Consider the following 15,515-nt stretch of genomic DNA (forward strand, 5'->3'; position numbering starts at 1 on the left):
ACTGTACCGAGAGGTGCTGCCCTCTCGTTGCGATTGTGTGATATTTCATATTTTTTGGCGTGCAGCTACGGGTATTGTGGAGTTGACCGACTGAGTTATTTTGGTAATTTCTAGACTCGCACCGGTGCCGTTTGCTGTGCATACTTCTGACATACACAAATACAAACAAACGTCAATTTCAGCTGTAAGCTAATAACGTCCGATATAACAGCCACACTCAGTCGTGAAGAACCGATAAGAAAACGAGAAGTACCTCTCTAATACATCTGCACTATCCGTGGTTAAATTGTAAATATTTTGCTTGAGTTCATTTGACACTTGACAGTTTTCAATAAAAGTATAAACGTGTATACTTACTTTTTATTACAGTATTGTTAAATACCAAAGTAATAAACAAATAATTTGCACAATGCCTTTTACTGCTGATAACGCTGCTCATCAAATTCAGGTATTTCTTTAAATATTAACTCAAATCTAGTAATGATTCATTTATAATCATGTTATCATTGATGAATCTTTTAATTATTATTTATAGGAACGATTGAAAAGTATCAATCAATTAGTTCATGAAATTGAGAAAGCTCGACAGCATTCTGAGGTCAATTTGAATAATATTACAAAAACTCAAGAGAAGTTCAATTCGGAAGATAAATTATCTGCATTTCATCAACAAAAATTGAAGAGTGTTTACAGTGCTGCTGTTGCAGATGCTCAACAAGAAGAAAATCTATTGCGCAAAGCTTTAGAAAAAATAAATGAAATAAGACTAATAAGAAATGAAAGAAGAATTCAGGTAAATTTGATTGAGAATCAATATCAATAAGTAATGTACATTTAATTGATAATCGATGATTTACTCTTTATTAATATTGTGTAGGCTAGAAATGCTGGAAATAAGGAAACAATTAGGAGAGGAGCTCTTATGAAAATGTTACTTAGCACAGCACAAACATTGCCTCTATATGTAGGAAAAACCCCTGGAGCCAAAGCTCCTCCTTTGTGTGGGGCAGTACCTGCAGAGCCAACTTATATGGCAAAAGTATGTATCATTTTACAAAAAATCTAAATACAATGGAAGATTATTAATGAAATTGTATTTTTATAGACTGGCGATATGGTTGCTGCATTAGTTAAAGGTTCTGAAGAAGAAGAAAATTGGATTCTTGCTGAAGTAGTTCATGCAAATACAACTACCAATAAATATGAAGTTGATGACATTGATGAGGAGCAAAAAGATAGACATACTTTGTCAAAACGAAGGGTAGTGCCCTTACCACTCATGCGAGCAGATCCAGAAACAGACCCACATGCATTATTTCCTAAAGGATCCATTGGTAAGAGTAACGATATTAATAACATAAAAATAAATGAATATCTCCAATAATCAACATTATTTTTAGTTATGGCTCTGTACCCTCAGACTACATGTTTCTATAAAGCAGTAGTTAATCATCTTCCTACCACTGCCCAAGAAGAGTATGAAGTTTTATTTGAAGATGCAACATATGCTGATGGCTACTCACCTCCATTAAACGTACCACAGAGATACGTTATTTCCATAAAAGAAAGTAAAAAGAATAAAAATCAAGCGTAATGCAAGGTTTTTGTGTATAAATATTGTATAGGCTACCATAGGTATTATTTTAATCAATTGTAAAGCGTGTATATAAATGGATTAAAAAGAATTTTTTAAAAATCAAACTTGAAATTCTTCTACCTTAGACAAGATATAAATATTTGTCAGTCTAGAAAAAAAAATACATTTTAAGAAAGTTTGTTTGGTAATCGGTTTTTAGAGTAAAGGTAAAAAAGATAAGTTTAATATTTTTACTAGATTTATTTACATTCTGATTGATATTTTGTAATACACATTACAAAAATTATTTTACCAGATACTTATTAAACCACGTTTTATCATATGTCTTACTACAACGATCATTCTGATTTTTTACTTCAATTATTTTTTTGTCATACTAATAAATGCAACCGCAGTTAAAACGTAATGTACGTTATAATATACACGTAAACGGTTTTTTCGTATGTTTACAAGTGAATTTTTTCAAAATAATGGACGATTTTGTTTTCAAATGCATTTGGATACGTCTCTATGATATCACAAACAAATTCTTCTTGTAATTCATTTCAAAATCAGTACGCATTTGCTAATTTTGTGAATGTTTCAAATCCTCATACACACTTTTGCATAAATATATATATTTTTAACTTTTATATTATTCTATTAATCTCCTGAAGCAAGCGTGCATTTTAATTTCCACACTAATAGCTACAAAACTGTTAAAAAATGTCTTCGCTACAATATTTAACAAGGATTTCTTGCTGGCGCCTAGCAACATTATAAAATGAAGTCTTTCGGCCTGGAGTATCCATACATATTCTGATCGACTTATGCAAAAACATTTGAAATATTTTGAATGCTCTGAGCTGGAACTATTTTTCTAACAATCACTTCTATACTCAGAAGCAATTAGGATAAAGTTGCATAAAAAATGTTTGTTTTTGTGAAAATCGATCAGCTACAATAATCTCTCAAAAGCCAGACTTCAGATTTTTCAAAAAAAATTGATTGTTGTTTCATTTCTAATACTTCAATAGTGTATAAATTATTGCTTATATTGTTATATAATCAGAGTGGTGAATAACTTTTTTTAGTTTTTATCTTATTTGTCTAAGTAAATCCAATTTTCAATGCGAGGAATTTTTTAGTTTTTATAAAATTAATTGTCACTGTTTTACCCTTATGTTTTTGCATTCTTAAAAATCGAAAAGTAAACCTTGGAATTTGATTTGTGGACGAAAATTTTTAATTATTTTGTTCATGAGAATGCAGTGAGATTCCATAAAATATGGTTTTATCAACAGAACATATTGCGATTCTAATATTTTTTTATCTTTTTTGTTGAATCACTTGAAAACATAATTTTGTATATCATGGGCGACGTATGAAGAACAATTTTAATTAAAATAGGAATTTTTAATATCTTATATTGGTTTTCAGGTTGTTGTCATAATTCTATTTCAAGCACTTTTTATCTTAGTGGTTTAATAGGAAGTTAACAGACTACTTATACATATACAAAACAGTTTAAAGCTATTATTTCATCTTGCAAAATCATTTATAGATTTTTCATCGAATATTTTATAAAGAGACATTCTTATTGTCTGTACAAACAATCTTGGCTGTATAATACAATTAAACTTGGCATGGTCGGAAAAATATTTCAATAGCTTTGAGATTTCAATAATAATCTTTAAAAGCGCAATAATCATATTATGTGATCGTATATAAAAACAATATCTGGAGCCAAGTTTTATTTTCAAAGTTGTCCTTTAATTATTTCCCTTTTATATTCTAACATGATTGAAAAATATATGAAAATATACAACGATTTTTTTAATTAAAATTCTTTAAGATGACATAAAAATTTATAAAAAAATCGATCGTGATGAGTAATATGTGTGTCCAAAAACCTATATTATATGTAAACGAAACATTTATAATTAATTGGCGTATCTAATTTTTTCATTGACAACTTTTCATCGACACAAATAAATCTTAGATAAACTAACAATATTGACAATGTTTTAATTCAATATCTATGTACATTTAAAAATGTCCTTTTATTAAGCAGCTCGTTTCTTCCATTAATTTTTTAATACAAAGCTTATGATTATTTTTTTGAAATTTATTGTTTTTTAATTAGCAACTGATTTTATTGCGTGCATTCATTCATTCTTTATTTAATGGTTGGTGTCGATTTCCTCTTATTGATAATTTATCCAAAAGTTCTTGGCTGAAGACACTTTAATGAATGATCTGTGCTATTTATGCTTCGATTAATTCTTAAACATTACATATGATTGAAGAAGTTTGGTCGAAACATTAATTCTATTATTTTCATTTCCTCTACGGATCAACGTATGAAATCGTCGATGGGGAATGTTGAATTTATTTGTATTATTAATTCGTATATGATTTACAGTGAAAAAATACGGACAAAAATTTGATGGTGAACTGGGTGAGACATGATTTTATTTCATCGCTCGTGGATGGAGATACAAATCGTAGATGGCAGTTTCTCAATTCACACACAACGCGTACATGATTGTTTTTTTGCGAAGCTTAAAGAGGAAGAATCTTGGTTATTTACAAAAATTACAATCGCCCTTTCGGATATATTTTACCACGATATTGATTGTTCATTAAAATTGGCTAATCATTATCAAACATGATTATAAAAACAAAAAGGGCCTCGCGATGACGTATTATTTTTTTTTTAACAGACGCTATAACGATGACTTATGTATTAGAGATTCCGAACGACAACAGTCGCAACGCGTGAGTATTTTATTATTTACATCGGGAATGGAAAACTATATATATTGTTCGCAACAATTCGTAGATATAAGTCAAGTGTCATGTATAAACCACACTCGTACTAATGTTACAATATATTTTTGTCAAAAAACATTCTTTTTCGACGGTTTTTGTTTTGCATTCGTATTAAAAGGTGCATTTCGGTGTCCTCTTTAACACACTAATACGTAATCACGATTTAGTGTGTTAATCGCCGATTTCACATGGCCTCCTGGCTACTCCCGCCGCTGTTGTTGCTGCACGACTGGGAGCTGCGCGACGTCTTGCGGCTGACGGGCTCGAGGTAGGAGGCCGGTGCCCAGCCCTCGAGGCCGGCCCCGACGAGCTTGACGAACCACCAGCCGGCGCAGCCGACCTTGAGCAGCTCGAGGCTGTCGCCTTCGCGCATCGTCACCTCGGACTGGCCCATGGCGCAGTAGTCGGCTAGGGCGATGTATCTGCTGCCCTGCAACACGCGGATCAAAGTGCCATTGCTTAATTTTTAATTCTTCATTTTTTTTTTTTTTTTTTTAATTGAAGTCCACGACGTTGACAATCGTGACGGTTCTTCGAACAAACGCACACACGCTCACACACAGAGCCAAACGTTACATAATTGCATATTGAATATCGAGAACTATATTTGTGCACTGGCGTATAGAGATTTTATAAAAGTGAGCCTCGTTCAACGAAGAGTTTTGTGTGATCGTAACTTTTAGAATAAAATTCAATAAAGCTGCAGACAGTGAGTACGTCAATTTTTTGTAACCCAGTGAACTCTTGTTCTTGTCGTTCATCAAGAGCTTGAACAAGTACGATTTTAAGGGAAAAAAAAATTGACGCAGAGAAATTTTCCATACAGAGCACATCTAGCGAAAAAACATAACGTGTGTTTCATATGAAAACAATTTTATTACAAGACGAGCACATTTTTGGACTATAATAAAACGTCTAGATTTGGTTGATTATATGAGAAGCAAAATTCCAAAAGCGCCACATTTACACACACTGCTGAGAGAGTTTTTATTTTGATACAAAAAGAAACAAAGAAATAGACCAAAACAATAGGACTGAAGTTTCGAGTTTTTCACTCGATCAACAAGTTTGATTACTATTTTTTTTCTTTTTTGAAATGCGATGACCAACATAATAGTTATATAAGTATCCATGAGACGATGAGAATGATTTGCAGTTTTTTTTTTGATGACTGAACTTTTGCTAATAAACATCTACAAATTTCAAGAAATAAACGAAAAACCTTATTATTTGGGCGTCCCATGTTTTCTAAATTCCCGCCGGTGCAGTCTGACTCCGTGGAACTTAAAAATCTATCGTGTGTACGATAATTATTTCTAAAAAAAGTAACAGAAGGATTTTTTTAAAAGGTAAGAGACTGTTCCTTATCTATAAAAAAAAAAATTAGATTAAAAAAAAAATAAATAAAATGTAAACTTCATAGTCATCTGTCCTGTAATAGTAATCGTTTGCAATCAAACAAAAGTGATAATAAATTACTGCGTAAAAGTGGCTTATGCTGCTTGTTGATATCTTTCAGTTAACTCGCATAAGTAGTACAGCACAATCATACTCTCTTTAAATTTTTATTTCTTTTTTGCTGCTTGATCTTGAATCGCAAAATAATATGCCAAATGCAGATAAAAAACTATATATGATTTGCAAACTTATCATAAGTGTTGTAAAATAATTTATGAGCCGTTTGTATCCTACACTTGTATCGTGGTAAAAAAATTGAAGTCAAAATAGTAAATAAAATTATAAAATTCTGATCAAGCTGGGCGGACTTACTGGAGCCGGGCCCGGTACGTCGCCGAACGTGTCTTCGTCGTCGGAATTGCTGTTCTCCGAGCTCCAGCCGACGTCCTCGTTGTCCGTCGACTGCGAGATGTCCGTGAGGTGGGAGTTCATGCTGTTGCTGTCGATCGACAGCGTGCGCAGCGAGCCCGACAGGCTGCTCTGGGCGTCCCACGATATCGTCTGCCTCAACGGTCTGCGTGTGAAATTGAAAAAATAAATTTAATTAATTACAAAATCAACCAGAACCAGGGAGAATAATGTAATAAAAAAGCCTCACAATTCCATGGTGAACTTCTGTCCACCTCTGCCTTGCAGAGCCGTGTTTTGCTTGCCCTTGAGCTCGGCTAGCTGGGACATAAGCACAGCCTTGATCTGCCTGACCCAGGCCTGCTTGACGTCGATGCTCGACGCCTGTATGGTGTGCACCTCGGAGCGGCCCTGCAGCCAGATCTCGAAGCGCCGAGCGTCGCCCTTGACGGACTCGGTCAGGCCGATCTGCGACGTCTTGAGGTAGCGCTTGAAGTGATACGTGGCCTTGGTGTGCGCCTGCGGCTTGCTGTGCTTGCAGAATATCACGCTCTTTTCGTACAGGAAGATGTGTCGCTGCGACGGCTTGAGCCGGGGCAGTCGCTCGCGCTTGCTGCTGCTCCAGACGCTGAACGAGCCCTGGAGCAGGAGGTCGCCCTGCGAGCTCAGATCGCCCTGGAAGAGCAAACAAGAGCGTTAAAATTATTTTTTCTAATTACAAAAGAACGCATCGATCGAGAAAAAGAAACTCACCCCGAAACCGGTGATGGCAGTCTGATGCATGCTGTCGTTGACGCACTTGAGCACGACCAGCATACAGTCCAGGGCCTCTTGGAGCTCGGCGCAGCACGACTGCTCGACGTCGCTGCTGTACTTGAGCAGATCCTTGAGCAGCAGCTGATACTTGGTGATGCGCTGCACGGGCTTGAGCAGGTAGGCCGCCAGCGGCAGCTTGTGGCCGAGCTTTTGCTGGCACGCGGCGAGGAACTGCGGCTCGTGCTGGACCTGCTCCCTGAGCCGCTCCGAGCGCGGTATGTTCTGACAGTAGTAGCTGTACAAGCGGTAAAAGGCGTCCCTGCGCTGTACGAAGCACAGCGCCACCAGCTGCGTGTTCGAGATGCAGTTCTCGAGGTCGACCAGAAACGTCTCGCCGTGAAACAGATAGATGTCCTCGAGATTGCCGAACAGGATGTCCTGCTTGTCGACGAGGGCCTGGGGCACGAGGTGGGCCATCTCCTCGTTGCTCATCTCGAGCTTGTAGCCCTGGACGATGGAGCCGAGCTCGGCCACGTAGATGCGCTCCGTGTCGACGAGTTCGGCCAGGACGTGGCCGCGCTTCAGTCGCAGAGCCTCGAGATCGCGAGGCTCGCTCTCGGGCGAGGATATCTCACCGGGAACGGCCCCGTCCATCGCGCCCGATCCATCCATTCTGGGCAGAGTGTTGGCCTTCTTCAATACTCGTCCCGTCCTGGTGCAGAGCACCGGAGCCGGCGGCAGGGGTTTGGCCGGCTCCGGCGTCACCGGCTGCACCGGTCGCGTGACCGGCTTGAGCAGCTGCTGCTTCAGGGCGTTGATGCGCTTGTCGCACATCATCGACACGTCCTCGATGCGCTGCAGCACCTGCGTCACCAGTGCCTTGGTCTCGGGCATGATCGAGTCCTGAAAGTGAAAATCCTCGGCTGCCTCGATCAGCGACTGCAGCTCCTGGAGGGCACGATCCGCGGGGGTGGAGGCGTTCTGCGCGGCGAGCAGCTCGACGCCCCGTGTGCACCAGGCGTTGGCCTTGTCGATGTGCTCCATGAGCTCGCGACACTTGGCCAGGGTGTGCAGTCGGCGCTCTAGGCGCTGCCCGAGAATGGTGCAAACGCGCTGAAGCTCGACGCACTTGGGCTCGACGACCTCCGCGGGACACTGATGCCGATCGCTGAGCAGCTGCTGGCCGGCGCTTATCACCTCTTCGGCTCTGTCCAAGTCTCCCTGTAAAGTTAGGGTTTTCGTTCAATCTATTTGTAATCCTTTGAGGATGGAGGAAATCGAAACTGTCTCATGCAGATAATAATAGTACAGTTCGAATTCGATGGGCAATTAAATCTCGAGGCAATATTGTAATGTTATATATATTCTGGAGCTACGAAGTAATGAAAGATCAGGGCTATATATAATATTGTATAATATACGGCAAATGACAACTTGTCAAAATTTCAACAGCTATTACGTATCGTAGCTACACGAAAAATACGTAAAAGAAAACTTTTAGAATTATGGTAGATTCGGAAAACTTTTCAGGCGTCGCGAGCGTGCGCCCCTTCTCGAAAGAATTGGTAAAAGAATTAACCAAGAGAGATATACGTTTCATTCGAAAACTAAACTCTTACAGAAATGATTCAGACTTCAAAGTCTCTTCAGTCTCTCGAGCTTTTGGAACGAAGGAAAAAAAAATTAATTAAACTCGTTGGCAAAACGTAAAACTTCACTCGTCATACTTTTTTTACGTGCAACGCGAAGTATTTCTCTCAGCGATTTCGCGTTTAAAGAGATGTACGTACATACGAATACGTACACGAGATATAAAACGCATATAATACACACGAGCTGCGAGAGCTTTCAAAGGTGGCGCTATGCCGTGTACAAAAAAGTTTATACGACGATGATGATTATGACGAGTGTGTAAATCGCTTTGCGCGCGCGCTCTGACACAGTTATGCAGCAGCAGCAGCTCCGGGGGCTTTTCATTATGTTTATACAGTAATGCAGGCATGCACATATCACCATCTTCGGAAGATCGCGTGCAAATATTACATTTATGACAGTTAAAATAAAAAAAAATGAAAATAACGAACTCTTTTTCGGTAAATAATCGAAGCGTTGAGTTTAATTAAAAACGAGTCTCTTTTTAATTGGATAAAGGCGATTACCGCGGCGCGCGGCTTTTGCATAAAACTCAAATCGAGAATCGAGCTTGAGGTATTACAGTGCCGTAATCCAAATAAAATATACATTCAATGCTAAGGTATAGAAGAAGATTATCATTTGTTTTTTTTTTTTTTAATTAATCGATCAGCAGGCATACTAATATCTATATAGATAATAGCATAGACATTATACTACTTAATAATGAAAGAAATTATCGTCAGGCGTTTTCAATAAGAAGCACATATCATATATTTCTGAAGTGAAAAAATAATATGTATATAATCAGCATGAAAAGAGAATAATATAAACATCATTGTCCATGTAATAATGATAATCATAAAAAGGCAAATGTATAATATTTAACGCTATGATTATAATAATGACGAATTATATATAATATAGATATATGAGAACTTGTGAGGTGGATCGCTTACCAAGACCAAAATCCACATGGTATGCAACAAATATGACTATATTGACAAAAAATGAAAAAGGAAGCGGTGCAATAGTGATAATAAATATGATATAATAAAAGTTTCGTTATTTTCTTTTGTGTTTTCTCTTTTTATTTCAAAGCGTAAATTTGTGCACAAGCCGCGTGATTTATTAATTAATGATAATAATTGATGTATGAAAAACCAATTCAGAGAGTGCGTCAATCAAGTGCAAAATGGCAAACGATTGTATAATACGATATAATAATATAATAATAATATATATGCGTCCGTGAACGTCGATCGTGATGCAGGCGATGAATTGATTTTGAGAATATTACGAGATCAGTGCATACACACGAATAAACAAATACATTACGAGCAGTTATTGAATCGAATGAAGTGAATAATTCAGCGCAGATCGGATTCGTGTTCAGTGATCCGCGCGTAATGATGGCGTCGATCGGTGAGAGGAAATGAGATAAAAAATACATTAAAAAAAAAAAAAAAAGCTGACGAGACGCGTCGAGCGCATGAAGCAGATGTAGAATCGAAATTAGCCGTATCGTATCGAATCCTCGCGCAAATATTTTACAAACTCGAGGCCAATATATATTAGGGTTTGTAAAACGAGTCTTACCCTGCAGACACGCTGAAAGGCCGTCGTGTCGCGTATCAGCTGATCGACTCGGGCCCTCGTCTCGCCGACCTCGTTCATGTCGTCCAACGTCTTCAGGTGCTGATCGAGGCTGGCCTGCAGCTCTCGGAAGTCCTGCTCGAACTGACGCAGCGCCAGGCAGTGCCTCAGTCGCGAGCTGTGATGCGACCAGAACAGATCGAACGTCTGCTCGGTCTCCTCGAGCTGGACCAGTAGCCTATACACACAAGTACAATACAAAATGTCACAATTAACGTTGAAAATTTTTATTTATTTATTTTTTTTAATTTTCAGATGTGTACCTCTCCACGGCGGCGACGTTACCGAGTCGATCGGCCGTGCCCTTGCCGGTGAGCTGGCGCACACTGTCGAGCAGGCTCTCGCCGTGCCTGGCCGCGCTCATGATCTCCTCCTTGAGCTCGTTGTACTCGGCTTGCTGCTGGCTGAGCAGACTCGTCGTCGCCAGGGCATTGTTCGGGAACTCGATCTCGGCCAGTCGGCGCGTGAACGAGTCCAGTGCCAGCGACACGTCCTGCGTCATCGACGAGAACTTCTCGAGATTCTGGATGGATAGGAAAAAAAGACGCAACGATTTAGTTTTATTTTTATCCTACTCTTTATCGACGCCTTTTTACCGGTCGAAGAAATATATCGATATATAAAATTTAAAATATTATAGTATATATAGTGTGTGCTATTACGTTTAAAACTCGCTCCAGCGTATCCATCGAATATTCTATTTTTAGGTAACAATTTTCTCGCTCTCTAATTGCGACCCGTGAAATACTCGTACTGCAATGTATTTTTGTCAAGGTTAGTTTAGTTTCATTATTATCATCATCGTTATTGTCATCGTCATGTCACACTGAATCATGAATTTAAAGTATTAATAATATGTTATGAGATTGGCTGGTATTAATTCATTATATGTATTATTTATATACACATGTAAGCAGGTTCACAATTGGAATTTGAGAGAATTGTCAACGTAAAATGTGGACTGAATAAAATATAAAATTTAGCGTTGAAGAAAAAAAAAATGAAAAAAACAAGGAAAGTCATCGCGTCGCATTGCATACGCATCGAATCTGGATTAAAGAATATATAATAGTTGTTCATGCGTCGGTTAGGATACACACTGAAGTAAATACGTGTTTTGTTCAAACCATGAGCGATCCGGGGTTCGAGCAACATTCGCAAAAACGCAAATTAATGAAAGGTTAACTCATTATAAAACAGTTTTGTAGATTACAATGAAATAAATCGAGCTAATTTTCAGAGAAAAGAAAAATAAATTATGTATCAAACAGAGCTTCTGGAATTTGTTAATCAAGCAATGTGTGCGAGTGGAACGTGTGTATGTGCGTGTAATGTAATGTTTGTTTGTTTGTTTTCGATTAAAGGGTTAATAGTAAGTTTCGGTTAATCGACATTACGATTCGATTCTGAATCCAAGTGTGATGGCAGTAGGGCAGATGACCGCCGAGCTGATCGGTCAGCTGGTCCTTGTCAATGAACTCGTGCAGCTCGCACACGCTCGTCAGAACGATCACGCGGAACTTGAAGTCCTCGCGGAACAGCTTGTTCGACACCTCGGAGATGGCCTTCTGCAAGAAGCCCACGGGCCGCAGCACGTAGGCGACGTGCACGAGGCCGGGAAAAAAAGCCTGGAGACGAATAAAAATTTGGTCGATTTAATGCCCTCGTGGGTATTGAACTTTATTTTGTAACTGCGCACACTTACAGAAATTTTCAATAGTATAGTTTTTACTGAATTCCATTTATCGTTCCTTCGGTCGATCACCAAGTGGAATCCCAAGTCGGCTTCGTGTAACCTGTGCAACAAAAATAACAGAAAAAGATTGTCTTATTTATTTTTATCGAGATTTTTTTTTACTTTACTCCTGAAATTTAAAGTAATAAATATCGAGCGAGTTTTTTTTTATTTGCTATTTATTGTAGCTTAAACATTTGATGTGACTCTACACACAAAAAAGTATCCTCGATTGTATCTCTTTCGATATATGTATTTTTTATTTTATTGTTCAAAGCATTAGACTTGCGTAAAAATAGCGAAACTATATGAAAAATGCTACTCCTAGGATTTGCTAAGATTATGTACTGTTCTTGACCTTTGATGACTCTTTAATGAAAATGATTTGTAACAAATCTCCCATTCAGAGGATTTGTCCCGATCATCAACTGCGTTTATGTTGTTTTTTGAGAAAACCGAGAATACTTTTTATGTACTTTAGAGTGTGCGAATAATTTTATAATTTTTTCAATGAACATTTCCATTCTCAAATGTATAAAAAAAGTATGATTAGGATTGATTTTCTTACGTTGGAACAGAAGTTAGATAGAGCATAAGACGCTGATAATCCAAGTCGCTGAGATTGTGAAAATTGCCATTGTCCGGAAATGTTATGATGGGACAACCTTCCCGAGTTTTTCCACCTGAAAGCACAAAACAAGTTTTATGAATCTTTGGTGTCTACGAAAATTCCTACGGACTACGAGTATCATTAACAATAGCGATGGGCTCGCCGGCCAATTTTTGCCAGTTTCAGTGAAGTTCGCTCACGTTTATCTATCGAATATCATCGTACATCCAGTCGACTCTAATGTCTTTCATATACGAACGTATCTCTGGAGTCGTAGTCGTCGTCGCCACCGCCGCGGTTAGTTCCGTACACGCGAACGGGTTCATTGTCAAAACTTCTCGGAAAGCGTGGCGCACACACACAGAGCGTTAACGGTGCTGCCTGTCTCGACGTGCGGAATTGTGCATACAAGTACGCACGGCGCATACACAATAATTTGCTCACGAGAGCGCCTAACTGCCATTATATTATCTGTGCAGTTTCGGAGTCTCGGGAGCCAACGAATGAACTACGCTAATACTGCTACATTTGCTTCGAGATGCTCGTACGTATCCACACACAAGTACGTAGTTAGTAAGCCCCGAGTGAATGTATCGCCGCAATCTCGGATGAGCGATTTTCGATCGCCTAAACGACTGTAAGTACCACAAACTAGTGATTCTGTGCGTGTTATGTACAGCGGAAGTTAGGAGTTATATATTGTAAGTCGCTGCCCTACTGCACTGCTACCGAGCGCGCGCGAATTGGCCAATATATATGCAGCAGTACGCAGAGCGCGGAAAACGACATATGCTCGATGAAGCAAAGCCGCCCCTGCTATATCCTGTACAGCATTGGTAAATCGTTATGGATGAGCCAAGTACTAGTACTATACGTCTTCTCGCATAATTTGCATTTATAGTTCACACCGCGGTCATCTATATAACAATAACCGAACGAAATGTATGTATGAAATGTATCTACACGAGCTCGCGTAGAGAGATCGGAGAGGCTAAAAGAGAAAAGCATGAGAGAGAGAGAGACGGAGAAAGAAGCATCGTGACTCGCACCCACACGCCAACAACAGAGCTCGCGAGCTTTTGCCCTGTTACTTTAATGATCCTACTCGGCGCGAGAGCAGCGCTAGCTTTAATGCTCGATCCCGCGAGCATATATAAACGTAATATAAGTAAGCAAGTGTAGTACGTAATGCGTGTATGCTCTCATCGTACGATACATGTGCAGTGCACTATAGGAGCATCGAGCACACATGTACGTATAGTAAGCGTGTTCGTGTACCTATGTGCCTCCGGCGTGTACGCTCGCCGTGTCATTATGTACGATTTCTCACGGGGCGAGAAAAAATTCAATGCACATAGCGGTGGTGGTATTACCTTCACCTTCTCCTCCCCCACCTTCTCTCCCTTACCCACTCCTCCTCCTCCTCATCCTCTTCTGCAAATGCACTGTACACACGTGCGCGCAGACCCGTAGGTATTTTCTGCGGAGTAACGTATTACCGACAACAATGCCATTGATCGTACACACACACACACGGCACAACACAGCAGTGTGTATAAGGCTTCCTTCCCGCTGAGCGGGAGGAAAAATTTCTCATTAACCTCGGCGATATAAAAGGTTCACGTGAAAATACACGCGTGTATATATGTGTATACATGCGTGCCCGTGCGTACGCGCGTACTCGCGAGCGCGTTTAATTATTATCGCACCTAGAGTCCTCTCTTTTCTTGTTTCTTTTTCCGATTAATTGGCTCTAATTGCGACGCGAGCAGCTCTCGCTGGGACGTATTATGTATATAATGCGCGTGTCCCGAAGCGCGTACAGAGTAGCTATTACAATAGCGGTATTTATTGCATTATAATGCAGACGAGCTACGAGCATTCGAAAGTCGAAAAAGTAGCGAAAATCCAAACTTTTTGCCAATTGCGGTATTCGAATTTTTCTACTTATCCTATCCTATGAGCGTGGTGAGGTTTTCAGAGTGAGCAATTTATAATTATTTTATAAATGACAATTGTTTAGTTGGCGCGCAAATACGAGTGTTGTAGTAAGTTGAGAAAGTAGAATATTAACCTATTGACGGCTTAAGACTAATTTTGATGTTTACAGATTATAACATAATCTTCGTTCATTAAATTTTTCTATTTTAAATATTGAAAAATGGCAAAATGGGATTAGAAAGAAGAGAGCGTGAGCTAAAAGTCAGGCTAGTTTTTCTTAAATTCGTTTGATGCGCGCTAAAACTTTTATCCTTGGATACTTAAAAACTAATGAATAACTTTGGGAAATATACCGATGATGAAATACTACACGAGGCCTATCATTTGAGGTGGCTTTAGGGCTTTTATGAAAATTATAGAGCTATTGGAAACTCACATAAATTGAAGTTAAACTGTAGCCCCTTCGATTGGTGCAATATTCAACGTGGCTTATCGATAAAATTTTCGAGAAAAATCCGATTGAAAGTTGATAGTTTAATAAGTATAACATTATCGTAGACGGCACAACATCTTAGAGCTTTAAGTTTTAAAAACATTTTAGATTTTGTATTTGTAGCCTAAGGTCGTTAGTTTATGAGTTGAAAAATCGTAAAAGAAATATTTTTGAGCCTCGCGCGCCATAGCCTATTCGTCTAGTTCTTCTATAAATCAACGCATTGAATGCGTGGAGGCGCTGTGGAGTCGTATAAGCTTGCGTTCGCCTCGAGTCTACTTCACTGTTCAGCCGCATTAGTTTTCTTAGTTATCCGGGAACCACCACGTGATTTTTAAGCGCCGACTACTTTGAAATCATCAATAGCTTTCGCCACATGTTTTTATAGATCTTGGTGTACACATAATCAGTACTCGCGACGAAGTGCAGCGTGAAAAAGCAAGGAAGATCACATCTAGTGCAACGCGTGATTATC

The 15,515-nt window shown here is 39.0% G+C and overlaps 2 protein-coding genes across 8 annotated transcripts in view; one reads left to right on the forward strand and one right to left on the reverse strand.

The window, feature by feature from the left end:
- Positions 1-66: 66 nt before the first annotated feature.
- LOC106654381 (SAGA-associated factor 29) lies at positions 67-1,632 on the forward strand. Its single transcript, XM_023463669.1, has 6 exons — positions 67-288; positions 370-448; positions 536-793; positions 878-1,039; positions 1,106-1,334; positions 1,401-1,632. The coding sequence occupies exons 2-6, from the start codon at positions 410-412 to the stop codon at positions 1,592-1,594; spliced, it is 882 nt and encodes a 293-aa protein (XP_023319437.1). The 5' UTR covers positions 67-288; positions 370-409; the 3' UTR covers positions 1,595-1,632.
- A 262-nt stretch (positions 1,633-1,894) lies between these two features.
- The window catches only part of LOC106654461 (guanine nucleotide exchange factor DBS-like), a 47,419-nt gene continuing 33,798 nt past the window's right edge, over positions 1,895-15,515 (reverse strand). For 5 of the 7 annotated variants that reach the window (XM_014374364.2, XM_014374366.2, XM_014374363.2 and 2 more), the window contains exons 3-11: positions 12,565-12,679; positions 11,967-12,057; positions 11,659-11,889; positions 10,525-10,784; positions 10,205-10,439; positions 6,971-8,194; positions 6,468-6,892; positions 6,182-6,383; positions 1,895-4,841 (exon numbers count right to left, since the gene is read on the reverse strand). In XM_014374364.2, coding sequence (XP_014229850.1) covers positions 4,596-4,841; positions 6,182-6,383; positions 6,468-6,892; positions 6,971-8,194; positions 10,205-10,439; positions 10,525-10,784; positions 11,659-11,889; positions 11,967-12,057; positions 12,565-12,679 — 3,029 coding nt within the window. In that variant the 3' untranslated portion in view covers positions 1,895-4,595. Of the gene's footprint in view, positions 4,842-5,633; positions 6,384-6,467; positions 6,893-6,970; positions 8,195-10,204; positions 10,440-10,524; positions 10,785-11,658; positions 11,890-11,966; positions 12,058-12,564; positions 12,680-15,515 lie in introns of all 7 variants that reach the window. The other 2 variants (XR_001339429.2, XR_001339428.2) reach the window with 2 other exon arrangements.

Source organism: Trichogramma pretiosum, unplaced genomic scaffold, assembly GCF_000599845.2.
Source record: "Trichogramma pretiosum strain Unisexual culture from Peru unplaced genomic scaffold, Tpre_2.0 scaffold47, whole genome shotgun sequence".
Classification (NCBI taxonomy): Eukaryota; Metazoa; Arthropoda; class Insecta; order Hymenoptera; family Trichogrammatidae; genus Trichogramma; species Trichogramma pretiosum.

Excerpts from the sequence above, each read along its gene's own strand:
- LOC106654381 (XM_023463669.1), top strand. The coding sequence starts at position 410 with ATGCCTTTTACTGCTGATAACGCTGCTCATCAAATTCAG. Across the intron at positions 794-877 it reads GAAATGAAAGAAGAATTCAG|GCTAGAAATGCTGGAAATAA; the intron begins GTAAATTTGATT and ends AATATTGTGTAG. Across the intron at positions 1,040-1,105 it reads AGCCAACTTATATGGCAAAA|ACTGGCGATATGGTTGCTGC; the intron begins GTATGTATCATT and ends GTATTTTTATAG.